Source organism: Octopus sinensis, linkage group LG9, assembly GCF_006345805.1.
Source record: "Octopus sinensis linkage group LG9, ASM634580v1, whole genome shotgun sequence".
NCBI classification, from domain to species: Eukaryota; Metazoa; Mollusca; class Cephalopoda; order Octopoda; family Octopodidae; genus Octopus; species Octopus sinensis.
The window spans coordinates 6,201,548-6,218,545 of record NC_043005.1 but is presented as its reverse complement, the minus strand read 5'-3'; the positions used below and the strand labels follow the sequence as shown (position 1 = coordinate 6,218,545).

The window sequence follows — 16,998 nt, the reverse complement described above, 5'->3', positions numbered from 1 at the left end:
AGATTTTTTCTATAGCTGGGCTGGATGCCTTTCCTGTTACCAACCCTCACCTGTTACCAGTTAAGCTAATATTTCCCCAATGGCCAGACATGTCTTCCATGGAAGACTGGAAATGGACACCGCTTGTATGATGGGGATACTCATTTACAACCTCCACCCATGCTAGCATGGAAAGCAGACATTAAACGATGAGGAGGAGGATGACTTGATGTCAACACAAAGCTACACAGAAACATTTGCCCACATGCACACACACACACACATTAGTGAAGGCGCATGTCTTAGTGGTTAGGGTATTTAACTCACGATCGTAAGGTCATGAGTTCAACTCCTGGTGGTGTGTTGTGTCCTTGAGCAAGACACTTCATTTCATGTTGTTCCATTCCACTCGGCTGGCAAAAGTGAGTTGTACATGTAATTCAAGGGGCCAGCCTTATCATATCCTGGGTCAAACTGGACCTCCCTGAGAACTATGTTAAGGGTATGTGTGTCTGTGGAATATTCAGCCATTTGCATGTTAATCTCACAAGCAGGCTGTTCTGTTGATCAGACCAGCTGGAACCTTCATCTTAGTAACCAATGGAGTGCCATTTCTTTTTTTTGTTTAATATCAAAAGAAAGACTAGAATTTGCGGTATTATTTTTAATTCTGTAGTTACACTTGTTTCATTACAACATGGGAAACACTTTATCAACATAAATATTAATATTGGTTTCAAATTTTGGCACAAGGCCAGCAACTTCAGTGAAAGCGGGTAAGTCAGTTACATCGACCCCACCCTGGTGCTCCAAAACAATGAAAGATGAAGTGGACCTTGGTGGTATTTGTTCTCAGAGTGGTAAAGATGCTTAGCAGCATTTTGTCCAGTGTCCTGAACACACAATGTAACAACGTATGTGCATGTCACTCATTTCCCATGTACAATTTGTTGGACTTCATCTCAAAACTAATCCTTTTAAAACTTGGGATGTCATGTTATCCATAGTTTTCAAAATTCATCAGGGGTAGAGAGGGAGAGAGAGAGGGTTTCTTTCAGTTTCTCTCTACCAGATCCAATCACATGGTTTTGGTTTGCCTGGGGCTTTAAGAGAAAACACTTGCACAAGGATAGGGAGCAAGTTTCTAGACCACATAGCCATGCCTTCACCTGTGTGTGTGTGTCATCATCATCGTTTAACGTCCGCTTTCCATGCTAGCATGGGTTGGACGATTTGACTGAGGTCTGGCGAACCAGATGGCTGCACCAGGCTCCAGTCTGATCTGGCAGAGTTTCTACAGCTGGATGCCCTTCCTAACGTCAACCACTCCATGAGTGTAAAGGGTGCTTTTACATGCCACTGGCACAAGGGCCAACCAGACGGTACTGGCAACGGCCATGCTCAAATGGTGTTTTTTACGTCCCACCTGCACAGGAGCCAGTCGAGCAGCACTGGCAACGACTTCACTTGAATGTATTTTCATGTGCCACTGGCACCAGTAAGGCGACACTGGTAACGATCATGCTCGAATGGTGCTTTTTACATGCCGCCAGCACGGAAGCCAGTTTGCTGCCCTGGCAGCGATCACGCTCGGATGGTGCTCTTAGCGCTCCACTAGCACAGATGCCAGTCATCGAATTTGATTTCGATGTGTGTGTAAATGTAAATGGCTTTGTGTGAATATGTCCTTGTGTGCGTATTAATATGAGGAGAATTTGCATCAGTCATGTATGCGTATACATGTGCAAATGTGCATGTTGTACAACACTTAGAAGAAAGTGATTGTATATGTAGGTCCAGGTATGGCTGTGTGATGAAGAAGCTTGCTTTGCAGCTGTGTGGTTTTGGGTTCAGTCCCACTGTGCAGTATCTTGGGCAAGTATCTTCTACTATAACCTCTGACTGAGCAATGCCTTGTCAGTGGATTGGGCAGATGGAAACTGTGGGGAAGCATGTCGTGTGTGTGTGTAACCAATGCTTGAAAAACTATTGGTTTGTTTACATCCCCATAACTTAGCAGTTGGGCAAAGGAGACTGATAAAATAAGTACCAGACTTTAAACGTATTCACTAGAGGCAATTTCATCAACTAAACTGTTCGAGGCTGTGCCCCAGCATGGCCAGAGTCTAATGACTCAAACAAGTGAAAGAAGATACCAATCACTACCTTGATTTTTCTCTAAGCACACCTCATGAAAAAAATAAATGTCTTTGGTAGAATCTCAATAATTTAGAATGGTGATGGTGGTGGTGGTCATGGTTCTGTTGTTCAGTGATGAGGATTCAGTTATTTGAACTACTGAGTTAACATATATAAATGGCTGAGTATTCCACAGACCATACCTTTAGCATAATTCTAAGGCAGAATCAGCAGGACACAGTGTATGACAAGGCTGTCCTTTTTTGAATTACAATCCACTTGATGGGCTTCTGTACAGTTTCCATCAACCCAATTTCACTCATAAAATATGGGTCAAACCAAGACTACAGAAACTGGCATTTGCTCGAGATGCCATACAATGAGATTGAACCTGAGACCTGGTGGTTCAGAAGTAAACTTAACCATTTGGCCAAACTCTGCCTACTTTCTCAGAATATAAAACAAATAAAAGGACAATTCTTATGTGAAATCACTTACTTTTTAATGGGTACCCAGTTTACACCTGGGTACTCATTTAAAACACATACTCCTCTTCTGTTTTCTCTTCTCTCCTCTTTATTGTTTTACTTTCTCTCTTTTTCTTTCTTTTCTTCTTTATCATCTTCTCTCTGTCTTCTTTGTCATCTTCTTTCTCATAGTCCTCTTCTTCTTCTTCTTCTTCTTCTTCTTCTTCCTCCTCCATTTTTTAGTATTTATCTAGTTTTCTGGGTTTTTTAAAAAATATTCTCACAATTTCTTTTATTTTTGCTGTTCTTCGCCTTCACTTCTTCATTTTTCCATCTCTCTCTCTCTCTCTCACTCTCTCTCTCTCTCTTTCCCTCTCTCTCTCCCTTCCTTCCCACACAGCCGGTACCCCCCACCCACCCTGCCTCCATTCCCAACATGCAGTTAGGTGAGAATTATCCATACACCAGTATACTTTTCTCCCTCCCTCTTTCTCTCTTTCTCCCTCTCTCTCCCCCTCTTCCCACAGTTTAGTTTCTGGTGTATCTTCTGTTATCCTTATCTTATCCTCATCATCATCATCATCATCAACAGCAACAGCTTCAACTCTTTATCTCCATCTTTATTAACCTTGCTTCTCTTCCCAACAATAAACACACGGCTTCTCTTTGGCTTCCACTCTCTATGACCATAATAGGGGCCTGCTCTCACTTGGCAGCAAAGCCAGAATAATTCTATCCTCTTCCTAGCAGACAACAGGCAAACCATACAGACATATAAATACATCCATGATACACACACACACACACGCATATAAATGTGTGTGTGTTTGTGCTTAATACACGTTAACATGGTGTATTTACAAACAGAGCAACTGAAAATGCCTATACACCCCATAGGGATAAACACACACACACACACACATGTTCATGCAGGTAAACTTAAAATTAAAAATAAACACTTGTATGCATGACACACAACGCATACATGAATATATATATATATACACAGTAGACATTCACCAGATATATATATATAACAGACGCTAAATGATGATGATGATGATGTATGTGTGTGTATTTAAGTAATAACAGCACAGAATTTCATATATATATATATATATATATGTAAGGTAGACCACCTGATACTCCTATATATAGGAGTAGCTGTGTGGTAAGAAGCTTCCTTACCAACCACATGGTTCTGGGTTCAGTCCCACTGCATGACACCTTGGGCAAGTGTCTTCTACTATAGCCTTGGGCTGACCAAAGCCTTGTGAGTGGATTTGGTTGACAGAAACTGAAAGAAGCCCATCGTATATGTGTGTGTGTTTGTGTTTGTGTGTCTGTGGCTGTCTCCTCACCATCACTTGACAACTAATGTTGGTGTGTTTACATACCCATAACTGAGTGGTTCAGCAAAAAGAGACCGATAGAATAAGTACTAGGCTTACAAAGAATAAGTCCTGGGGTCGATTTGCTTGACTAAAGGTCAAATGACTGAAACAAATAAAAGAATAAAAGAATATAATACACACACTAGTATCAAATAGTGAGGATTGTGCTCAACACCATTCTCTATTTGTGGACAATCAAGGCAACCATTGGTTTCATGTGAAGAGATCTTCACAGTTGAGTGGTACACTTGGGAATGGTTGTGTGGTTATGAAGTTTGCTTCTTAACCATGTGGTCTTGGGTTCAATTCCACAAAGTTTTCTACTATAGTCCCAGGCCAACCACAGCTTTGTGAGTGGATTTGGTTGATCAAACTGAAAGAAGTCCATCACATATGTGTGTATGTCTATGTACGTCTTCGTGTTTTCCCCCCATTGCTGCTTAACAACTGGTGTTGGTTTATTTATGTCCCTGTAACCTAGCAGTTTCGCAAAAGAGAACTTATAGAATAAGTACTATATTTAAAAAGAAATAAATACTGGTGTTGAGTTAGTTAACTAAACCCTTCAAGGTGGTGCCCCAGCATGGCCACAGTCCAATGACTTCAACAGTAAAAGAACAAGGAATGAATGAATATAATTGGTGTCTCGTTAACAATAGGATTTGTCTAACATTCCCTTCATGTCCAAAGCTTCTGGTTAAGAACCTTGTCTGCCCCCGATCCCCAGGCAGAATGTCTGACCAAAGCCTTGGGAGGAAATTCAGTTGACAGAAAACAGGCAGCAGTTGTGTGGTTAAGTTTGCTTCCCAGCCGTGTGGTCTCAGGGTAAATCCCACTGCACGGGACCTGGCACAAATTTTGGCAATCTTTTGTTTTGACTTGAAAAAAGTGTAAACAATGAATTCCTTGGTTTCCATGACCACATGTTATCTTGTCAGCTGTCCCAACTGACAATTGACAAGGCAACATGTGGTCATGGAAACCAATGAATTCATTGTTTACATTTTTCCAAGTCAAAACAAAAGATTGCCCAAATTTCTTCTGTAAGCTTAGGCCAACCAAAGCCTTGTAAATGTTTATTCATAAACAAAAAAGAAAAAAGAAAAATGTTTTGTTCTGGTATTTAGAAATTAAAAATTGTTGACATCATTTGAAAGGTAAATAAAACTGTTTATTATTTTCAATTGTAAATATTTTCTTTAAAAAAACATTTTCTTTTAATTTTAGATAAATGGGGTTTTCACCAGATTGGACATTGTCAAGCCGGGATGTCTGCCTCTTTAACTAAGGTAAGATAGTGCCTGGTTTTTGTGAACAATCATTATAATCATCATCATTGTCATTCCTCTAACACTCACGTTTCTATGCTTGCATATATCGAACGGGGTTTGTTGAGACAAACTTTCTACAGACACTAACCCTAACCCTAACCCTTCCTGTCATCAATTTACTGCCCTGTTTTCAAGCATCGTAGTATCTCTCCTTCGTCAGAGACACTTTCCTCAGAAGGTTTGAAACTAACAATGCTGCTTGTATGATGGTGATGCTCATTTACCACCATCATGTGATGTCAAAACGTCACACACACACACACACACACACATTGGACTTCTTTCAGTTTCTGACCACCAAATCCACCCACTAGGTTTCGATCAGCCCAGGGCTATAGAAGAAGACACTTACTCATGGTGCCATGCAGTGGGGCTGAACCCAAGATGCATGGTTGGAAAGCAAGCTTCTTATGCACACATCCAACTTATATTTAGTGGTGTATAATTATAGACATATAAAGAAACGTATTTTAGAAAATGGTTGCTGGCCTCTAATTTTGACTGATGAATGAGAAGTTTTTAATTAAGCAAGACAAGAGACGATAAATTGCAAGGCTGGAATATTACATTCTATTACAGGTATTTTGCATTATCTTTGGCATTGACACCCAAATATTAATGGACTAGTTCCCCTCAATCTAATAGCTTAATCCACCTGGCTTTAAATAGCTAATCCAGTTCAAGATGTCCACTTATTTAATGAGATTACAGGTCAATGTCTACAAAATCTCTCTCACAAGCACAAACTTGAGCAAGGTTTTACAAAAGACAAGAAAGCCTCCACTCTTCATGCTACCAGTTTTCTGAGGGAAAGGTAGGGTCCACAATACAGGGTGGACTCTAGAATTTATATTGGCAAGGGCCAATATAACCTCCAAAATTATTAGAATGTTGGATACAGTGCTTTAGAATATTGATTCTGACTCTCTGCACTCTGAGTTCAAACCCATTGAAGTCAACTTTGCCTTTTATCTTTTTGGGGTTGATAAAATAAGTACCACTCCAGGGCAGTGGATTAGAGGAACTACTAAAAGGTGGTGGGAGCCTGGTGTTTTGTAGAATCTGTTTTGATTCTTTGCATTCTGACAGCAATTTCTGAGACAACAACAGTGCCAAGCTGTATGGTTTCAAGCCAGTGGTCCTTCCCTTGGGATTAACATCAAATGGATAGAGGTACAGGCTTGCATATACATGTTCAGATGCATGGTCTTCCTTGGCTGATGAGGGCTCTATAAAAGCTTGGCTCTAGTGTTATCATAAGCATTGCCATTGGAACACACACACAAGGTATCCACTGCTCTACCAATTCTGCTGCTTTAAAAAAATGATGAGGTAAAGTTAACTTCATTGAAATTTGAACCCAAAGTGCAGGGAATTGGAAGAAATACTATGAGGTAATCTATCCACAGCTCTACTCACTCTACCAACTCACCACCTTAATACTGCTTCCGTTATTCACTTTGACCCCTAATTTAACCCTGCCTGACGTTAACCATAGTTCTATGATTCAAACTTCCTGTCTTAAAACTTTTCATCAAAATTTCATTTCAATTTATGTTGCAAACACCAGATTAAAAATGAGAAAGTTATTTTACTAAATTCTTCATTATCGTTAAAATTAATTGAAGCATTGGCAGTTTATTTCACCAGAAAGATAGAGTTTGGAATATAAATTAGCATGAAATTTTGATTTAGATCCCTTTAAAACAGGAAATTTGTAGTATTTTCTAATGTATCTTTTCATTTTTTAAACCCTTTTGACACCAATCTGCCTGTATCATGAAACGATACAAACATCCTGTTTTAAAGAAATTAAAACCTTCCCATCATTATTCCATGTTAATTTATGTCCCTAACACCAGCTTAATAATCATCATCACCATCATCATTTAACATCTGCTCTCCATGCTGGCATGGGTTGGACGATTTTGACTGAGGGCTGTCAAACCAAATGGCTGCACCAGGCTCCAATCTTGATTTGGCATAGTTTCTACAGCTGGATGCCCTTCCTAACACCAACCACTCCGAGAGCGTAGTGGGTGCTTTTTATGTTCCACCAGCACAAGGGCCAGTCGGGCGGTACTGGCTTTGACCACGCTTGAATGATGCTTTTTACATACCACTGACATGGGACCAATTAGCCAGCACTGGCATCAACCACACTGGAATGGTGCTTTCTATGTGCCACTGGCATGGGACCAATCAGGCGGCACTGGCATCAACCATGTTCAAAGGATGCTTTTTACATGCCACCAGCACAGTTACCAATCAGGTGGTACTGGCATCGGCCATGACAATGACTTCACTTGCCTCAAGAGGTCTTTGCAAGTGCAGTTTATTGCCTAATGATTGAAGGGTACTCTTAAATGGGCTGGTTATGCTGCACTGGTATAGGCCATGATTACAGTCTCACTTGGCTTGCCAGGTCTTCTCAAGCACAGCATATTTCCGAAGGTCTTGGTCACTCTCAGAGCATCCACCTTGATCACCTTGGTAACGGAAGCTATCAACTACTTGAAGTTTTTCTCCCTGGAATGTGACAGAATCTGTTCTCTGCACCTTTTCAGTGTTTATTGCTCCTGAGCATTTGCTACATACAAAAACTATTTTCCTAGTTATCCTTCCTTTGATATTGCTGCACCACTTATGTGTCCATAGCTTACACCAGGTACATCTTATGGCATTTCTACCTACGCCTTTTCTACAGATCGAGCAGGATTTACGATTTGTCTGCCTTCCTACTTATTAAGACTTTGGTTTTTGCTAGGTTGACTCTAAGGCGTCTTCTATTATAGCACTCAGACCAACCAAATCCTTGTGAATGGATTTGGCTAACAGAAACTGAAGGAAGCCTGTCATATATATAGCACATATGTTCTTTTCTACTCTAGGCACAAGGCCCAAAATTGTGGGGGAGTGGGGGCCAGTCGATTAGATTGACTTTAGTATGAAACTGGTATTCAATTCATTGACCCTGAAAGGATGAAAGGCAAAATTGACCTCAGCCAAATTTGACAGACGAAATACATAAAGACATAAAGACAGACGAAATACCACTCAGCATTTCGCCCGGTGTGCTAACGTTTCTGCCAGCTCACCACCTTATATATAACACATGTGTTGAATAAAATCTGGGTAAAAACCTTATATTAGGTATAGTAAAACTCACTCACTGTCATTGGCTGCAGGCTGTTATCATAGAGTTGGAATAGTTTTGCTGACGGATATAATTCTGGAATTGCACAATATCTGTACAGTTTATATAATGAGATAAATGGGAGAAGATGGATTGAAACAACAGTCTTTATTTTATATCATTACAATTGCTTTGACACATTGTTACACCCATGTTTGTTGGATCATTCTGTCATTTCACTCTGTATGAGAATGGACGCCCAAAGCAATGTGCTCTTTTCAGCAATTTGCAGACAAATGGGTATTTGTTTGTGGCCTTGTCTTGAGTTCTTGCCATCATCATCATCATCATCATCCAGTGTTTTAAATCTAGGTTGTGTCCCCATTAATGAGGGTGACTGGATCTATCTCAGTGCCATAGCAACCAGGGTAGGCAGGTGCAGCCCGCCCCAACCTTTGAGCTGGCTGGTGCCCATTCTCCTTTGCTATGATGAGGCTTTTTTGGAGCTGGATTTTCTACGAGGAGTATACCCTTGCTTACCCTCAACCTCAGTTTCTAGACATGAGTGGCCCCAAGACCAAGGACTCCAACATGATTTTTAAGAAATGTGGTGGAAAACTAGCTCAGGAAGGCAGGGATACTACTCCCTGAGACCCCTTTTAGAGCCAAGCATCCTTGTCATACAAATGATGTTGTTCATTTCAAGTCTCCTGTGCAAAATGTCTGGCTACGGGGAAATATTACCTTAGTTGGAAACAGGTGAGGATTGGTGATAGGAATGGGGTATCCAGCTGTGGAGAATCTGCCTCAACAAATTCTGTCTAACCCATGCCAACATGAAAAATTGAACGTTGAATAATGAAGATGATAATGATGATGCCAAGTACCTAACTCCAAATTTAGCCCAGTTTTTTTTTTTTTTCTCATTTCTCTCTCTTTTTTTTTTTCTTTTCATTGCAAGAAGTTTTTAACCACTGCAATTTCAAATAGTTTTGAAGAAATCTAAGAACTTCACATAAGTTTCATTTCCGCCTTCCTTAAAATGCTGAAATCTTATTGTTTCTATAAAGAAACCAATATCCTTTTCGTGCCAGCAAAGACCCCCCCCCGCCGCCATGTCTCAGTATAAAACACTATAAGACAGATCTCTATCTTTTTTATTAACTCTTATCTTCTCTTTACTCTTCATTTTCCTTCACTCAAAACTTGTTATTGTAATTGTTGCCATGGTTTATTGTATTGTATTTTTATTTATATATTGTTTTATTTATTTCATTATATCTTTTTTTTTATTATTATTATCTGAATTGTGCAATTAAATGAATGCCCATCATTTCCTGCTTTTAATTTCTATTGTTTAGGGTTTTTTTAATATATTTTTCTTTTCCGTCTTTTTTTGTTTTCTGTTATTGAAACCTTATGGCGAATTTCTTTAGTACTAAGAATTTAGGGTCCCTCTCTCCCTCTTCCCATCTAATCTGATTACTCCATACCAATAACCCCTCTTCCCCATCCTTTTTCTCTTGGCAAAGTGGCTCTTCTTTAGTTGATAAGGGTTAAGAATGCACATGTTTGCTCCACTTATTACAGCTGCCACAAGAGATAAACTCCCTAACCTGGAATCCCCTCTTCCCTCACCCTCACCCCACCATTAATGAGTTAATGTTTCCAAATTCTAAGACACTGACAATGAATTATTCTGAAACACTTTGCTGTGTTCAATAGACACCGCCCCCAACATTTATTTGCAGCATTCATTACCCCCACTACAAGGTTCTTCACTCCAATGATTTCACCACCGCACCATCCACTGCCAGTCTGGCAGTGGATGGCAGAAAATCGGAAATGGTACACTGAGATATATCAAGTTATCTTGACACCTAGTCACTATGCTTACAACAGAGTGGACTCCTGCTAAAGCTACCCGAGGACCGAGTGGTGGTGGTCGTGGTGTGATTGAACTAGGCAATGAATTCAATCTGCTACCCATGGACTCAAAATGCAAAGAGCAAATACTGTTGGACTCTTGCAGCATTTGAGCAACGTTTTCTCCAGTTCCTGCAGTATTTATTCAACCACTGCAAGGTCCAACTTACTAACAGTCTTACTAGTCTATTCCCCACCCTAGGACAGGTTGTGGGCAGCAGAGAAGAAAAAACAAAACAATATTTAGACATACATACATATATGTATATACTTACTTTACTTTTACTTTTACTTGTTTCAGTCATTTGACTGCGGCCATGCTGGGGCACCGCCTTTAGTCGAGCAAATCGACCCTGGGACTTATTCTTTGTAAGCCCAGTACTTATTCTATCGGTCTCTTTTGCCGAACCGCTAAGTGACGGCGATATAAACACACCAGCATCGGTTGTTAAGCAATGCTAGGGGTGACAAACACAGACACACAAACATACACATACACACATATATATATACATATATACGACGGGCTTCTTTCAGTTTCTGTCAACCAAATCCACTCACAAGGCTTTGGTCGGCCCGAGGCTATAGTAAAAGACACTTGCCCAAGATGCCACGCAGTGGGACTGAACCCGGAACCATGTGGTTGGCAAGCAAGCTACTTACCACACAGCCACTCCTGCGCCTATATATATATATATATATATATATATATATATATATATATATACATGATAACACACATTTACATATACATACGTAGCTGCATACTTTAGACATACATGTACAAACATAACTACAATCATTTACATATACACATATCTGGCTACATCCATTTACACACACATATGTACATATGTACACTTGGCTCACCATCATTATCATCCTTTAACATCTGTTTTCCATGCTGGCATGGGTTGAACAGTTCAGCCAGAGCTGACAAGCCAGGGAGTTGCACCAGGTTTCTACAGCTAGATTTTGGCTTGGTTTCTACAGCCAGATGCCCTTCCTAATGCCAACCACTTTACAGTGTGTGCCAGGTGCTTTTAACATGGCACCAGCCCAAGTGCTTTTGGATGGTGCTAGCTTGAGTGCTTTCCACATGACATTGGTAAAGGACTCTTGCAAGTCAACCCTCTTTGCCAGTGGGGGTGGGGGAGCCTTAACACTTCTGCCGTGGAGGATGGGTCTTCATTTACTCCCAAATATGAAATTTTCCTCAGATTTAGTAGACATGTTTGAAACATGCTAAAGGTATCAAAGAACCAGGTGATGGTGTTAAACTGATCGATAGGTTATATCTGAGTCTCAGGGACAATTCCAGTCAATTTAAGGATCAATTTCCTCATAATTCCCATCAATCTATTTTCACTTTTGAAGTTTAGGCAAACCCAAGACTACGACAGAAGATACTTGCCCACTCTGCCCTTTCCTGAGATTGAACCTACAAGCATATCGGTTGTGTCATGGTTTAACCATATAATCAATATTCATTTTCTCCCTTGAAGTATCTTTTATCTTTCGCTTGTTGCAGTCGCTAAACTGCAGCCATGCTGGAGCACCACTTTGAAGGGTTTAGTTGCAGAAATCAACCCCACTACTAATTTTTTAAGTCTGGCACTCATTCTGTTGGTGTCTTTTGCCAAACTGCTAAGTTATAGAAAATGTAAACAAACCACTACAACCTGACAGCTGCAGTGGGAAGACAAACAAAGAGGCACACACACACACACACACACACAGTTTCTGCCTACTAAATTCACCCACAAGGTATTATTGGTCAGGCCAGGGCTATAGTTGAAGACACTAACCCAAGGTACTACACAATGGGACTGAAATCAAAACCACATGGTTTCAAAACAAACTTCTTAACCACATAGCCATGCCTGCACCTAGAGCCAGGCCATGTCAATGAAGTATTTTACCTTTCATTGTTGTTGTTATCATCATCATCATCATCATCATCATCATCATTATTATTTTTCGTTTTTGGATTTGGTTTGCAATATTATTTATATGAGTTCGTGTGTTGAAGCATATTCTGTTAAGGCACAAAAACAAAATGACTCTCCCCAAACACAACAGAATTATTATTATTATTATTATCATCATTATTATTATTATTATTATTATTATTATTATTATTATTATTATTATTATTATCATGTTCTAATTTTTTAATGTTTATTTTATTTTTCCCCACCTTTTCAGAATGGTGTAAAATTATTAATTGGTTCACCTGGAAGTTACTTTTGGCAAGGTAAGAACCAACAGACTTTTATTCCTCTTTTAGATGTCTTGGTGGTTGTTTAACTCTGCTCTGGTCAAATGTAGTTTCATTCCCTAACCAATTAGTGAAAAAAAAGGGGGAAAAAAGATCAAAAACAAAGTCACAGTTTCCTCTTTTCATGCCCAGTGACCTTGGTTGAGCAAAGACGTTCCAGCGGTGACCATCCTGTGGTTTTGTTAGACACAATGTACTTAAAATGCTTTACCACATGTATTCTTCCATTTTTAAAGATGGTAGATTATTATATGTTTGAGAGAGATTTGGTTGCTATTACTAGCAAGTTGAATGACTATGTAGAGGCTCCTTCATTACTTTTGGTACTCTTTCATCATTACTCATTACAGCTTTAGTCCAAATTACTTTTAGTTGGTAGATCGGTAGAAATGTTGAAGCAGTGTGTTCTGAGTTCAAATTCCACCTTGGCCAACCTTAAACATTCATCATTCGGAGGGAGGGGTTCAATAAAATAAAATACCAGTCATGTATTGGGGTCAAGGGTGTAGACTATTTCTCTTCCCTCATTTCTTGGGACTAAATCAGTGCATTTCACCTTTCTTAATGTTTTGAGTTCAAATTCCACCAAGGTCAATTTCATCCTTTTGTAGTCAATAAAATAACGACCAATCAAATACTGAGATCAATATAATCACCTTCCCCCTCCCCTCAAAAACTGCTGGTTGTGCCAAACCCTTATTATTATTGACTGAATCAACATAACCATGTTGTGCAAGTCAACCTAAGTACATCAAATGACTAAATGCCATCAACACAAAGACACTAAAACACCTTGTCAGTATGCAATTTATTCCTCAGCATCAGTTCCTCTCTTTTAACGAACACCTGGTTTTATTCGAACAATTGTTGTACACCTAAGCACTGTATACATTTTTTTCTCCTTTCTTAATAGTAATTATTTTTAATTTTGGCATAAGGCCAGCGATTTTAAGAGGTGGTGGTAAGGCAACTACATAGACCCCCAGTGCCTGACCAGTACTTTACTTTATGTATAGTGGTGTACAGTGCTGGATTAACCCATTAAACAGAATAAGCATGTGCTTAGGGCATCAAGGGACAGGGGCACCACAGAAATGAAAATGGTTTACGGCACAAAAGAAATCACTTCAAACTTGCTAAAATAATAATGCCTTATCTCTACCAAGTATGGAAGCAGAAGTTTTGCGTGAAATTAATTTTAAGGATATCATCGAACACTTTGCAAGAAAACTTTTCAAATATAAATAAAATGGAAGCAAACCAAAAGAAACATTATTTTCCATCTTACTGGGAATTCTGTTACATTTTGAAAACTAAAAAATTTATTTTATGGTTTATCATCGTTTACATTTTGAATCATTTTTATTTACATTTAGAACCATTTACATATACTTGAGGGCACCAAAACCTTTCAAGTGCTTAGGGCCTCTATGGGTCTTACTTTGGTGGTTTAGTGTATATTTGTGTGTGTTGAGGTATATATTTACTCCTTAATCTAGTGGAATATATACATACCAATATGTGTTGTAGTTTATGTGACACCATTTTCTACACCTGTGCAGTTTGCTTGCCTGCTAAGATGGCTGCCAAAAGAATCCATTGAATACATCACGTTTTTCTTGAGTTACCACCTGCTTAATATACTCCACCAGGGCTGCATTAAGATCCATAGAGGCCCTAAGCACTTAAACGGTTTCGGGGCCCTCAAATATATGTAAATGGTTCAAAATGTAAATAGAAATAATTCAAAATAATAAACCATGAAATAAATTTTCAGTTTTCAAAATGAAACAAAAAATTCACAGAAAGATAGAAAATGATATTTATTTTTGTTTGCTTCCATCTTATTTATATATGAAAAGTTTTCCCCTTCGTTTTTTTTTTTATTGCAAAGTGTTCAATGATATCTTTAAAATTAATTTTACGTAAACCTTCTGCTTCTGTCCTTCGTAGAGATAAAGCATTATTATTTTAGCCCATTTGAAGTGATTTCTTTCATGCCGTAAACCATCTTTGGTTTTCATATCAGGTTTTGAAGGTCAATTTTTTTCTCTTTATCACTGACTGGTCGTTGTTTTTCAACTTGTGTGATGGCTTCAGGACATAATGTTGATGTAATTCTTATGAAACGATATAAAACCACACCCTGCAGACTCCAAAATCTGGGTTTCTTATCTAATCACCTTTTGCCAAACATGGTGGAGGGGGGAGGGGAGGTGTGTGGGTGTTTATGTTTGGCTAATTCAGTTAAGGAAAGAAAGTAAAGAGACCTGTCTGTTCTGTGGATGCTGGCAGGGAAGGCTTTGAAATATATTTCTAACCTAATTTCTTGTCAGTGCTAATGTTTTTCTAAGCAAAGCTTCTTTCTCCACACTATTTACTTTGTTTTGTGTTCATGCTGAAACAATAATGTCTCAAATATAATCAGAGAATTAGGAAAATGGTTACAACAACAATAACGAGAATGATATTAATAAGAAGAATGATGATGATGTGATATTTTTTTATTTACTTGTTTCAGTCATTTGACTGCAGCCATGCTGGAGCACTGCCTTTAGTCGAGCAAATCGACCCCCAGGACTTATTCTTTGTAAGCCTAGTATTTATTCTATCAGCCTCTTTTGCTGAACCGCTAAGTTATGGGGACATAAACACACCAGCATTGGTTGTCAAGTGGTGGTGGGGAGACAAACACAGACACACTAACACATACACACCACACGCACACATACACACACACACAAACACACACATACATATATGTGATGGGCTTCTTTCAGTTTCTGTCTACCAAATCCCCTCACAAGGCTTTGGTCAGTCCAAGGCTATGGTAGAAGACACTTACCTAAGGTGTCACGCAGTGGGACTGAACCCGGAACCATGTAGTTGGTAAGCAAGCTACTTACCACACAGCCACTCCTGTGCCTAATGATAATAATAATAATAATTCTTTTTACTGTTGGTGCAGAAGCCAGAAATTTAAGGGGAGGGAGATACATCCCCTTTCCCTCAGTACTCAACTGGTCCTTATTTCAAACTGACCTCAGCAGAATCTGAACTCAGAACATAAAGGGTCAGAAAAAAAGCTGCCAAGTATTTTGCCTGATACGAATGATTCTTCCAACTCACTACATCATCATCATCATCATTGTTTAATGTCCATCTTCCATGCTGGCATGGGTTGGACGGTTTGACTAAGGTCTGGAAAGCCAGTGGCTGAACCAAGCTCCAATCTGATCTGGCAATGTTCCTACAGCTTGATGCCCTTCCTAATGCCAACACTCCAAGAGTGTAGTGGGTACTTTTTATGTTCCACTGGCACAGGAGCCAGTCAGGCAGGCCTGGCATCAATCATGTTTTGATGGTGCTTTTTACATGCCACTGGCACAAGAGCCAGTTGGGGGTACTGGCATTGGCCATGATCGGTTGGTGCTTTTTACAGGCCACCAGCATGGGAGCCAGTCAGGTGGACCGGGCATCAACCATGTTCAGATGGTGATTTATACATGCCACCGCCACAGGAGCCAATCTGGGGGTACTAGCACCTTGATAATAATGATGATGATGAAAATCTTTTCTACCAAAGGCACAAGGCCTGAAATTTTGAGAAAGGGAACTAGTTGATTATATCATCCCTAGTGTTCAACTGGGTACTTAATTTATTGACCCCCAAAAGAATGAACGGCAAGGATGACCCCAGCAGAATTTGAACCCATAATGTAAAGACCAACAATATGCTGCTAAGCATTTTGCTTGGCATGCTAATGATTCTGCCAGCTTTCCACCTTTAACAACAACAACAACAATCCTTTCTAGTAAAGGCACAAGGCCTGAAACTTTGGGGGAGGGGGACTAGTGATTTACATTGACCCCAGTGTTTTACTGGTATTTAATTTATCGACCCCGAAAGAATTTGAACTCAGAACGTAAAGACGGACGAAATACCACTAGGCATTTTACCTGCTGTGCTAACAATCCTGCCTGCTCACAACCTTAATTATAATAACAACAACAGCAACAATAATAATAGTATTAATGATAATAAAAATAATATTGACGATGGCACAGATAATAAATGTGATGGTTCTATGTGCTGTAGTTTGTCAGAATCTCTTTTCCATTGTATTAGTGTAACTTGAATTTTTGCTGTTCTTCTTCCAATCTTTCTATTCCATCTGGTTCCAACATCATTTGTCGCAGACTAAATTCTTCTGCACTTGTTATTTAAGTGAATTCTACATATCTGGGTTGTTTTCTTTAAGTTTTTAGTTTGTTTTTTTTTGTTATTCCTGGGTATAGGCAGGGGATGGGGGTGCAGCTAAGGAAAAATAACAAAAAGATACTC

General features: G+C 39.3%; 1 protein-coding gene across 1 annotated transcript in view; it reads left to right on the top strand.

Moving 5' to 3' along the window:
- Positions 1 to 16,998, top strand: part of LOC115215786 (integrin alpha-8) — a 298,509-nt gene that overhangs the window by 206,602 nt on the left and 74,909 nt on the right. The window contains exons 5-6 of the mRNA XM_029785085.2: positions 5,207 to 5,268; positions 12,581 to 12,629. Coding sequence (XP_029640945.1) covers positions 5,207 to 5,268; positions 12,581 to 12,629 — 111 coding nt within the window. The remainder of the gene's footprint in view (positions 1 to 5,206; positions 5,269 to 12,580; positions 12,630 to 16,998) is intronic.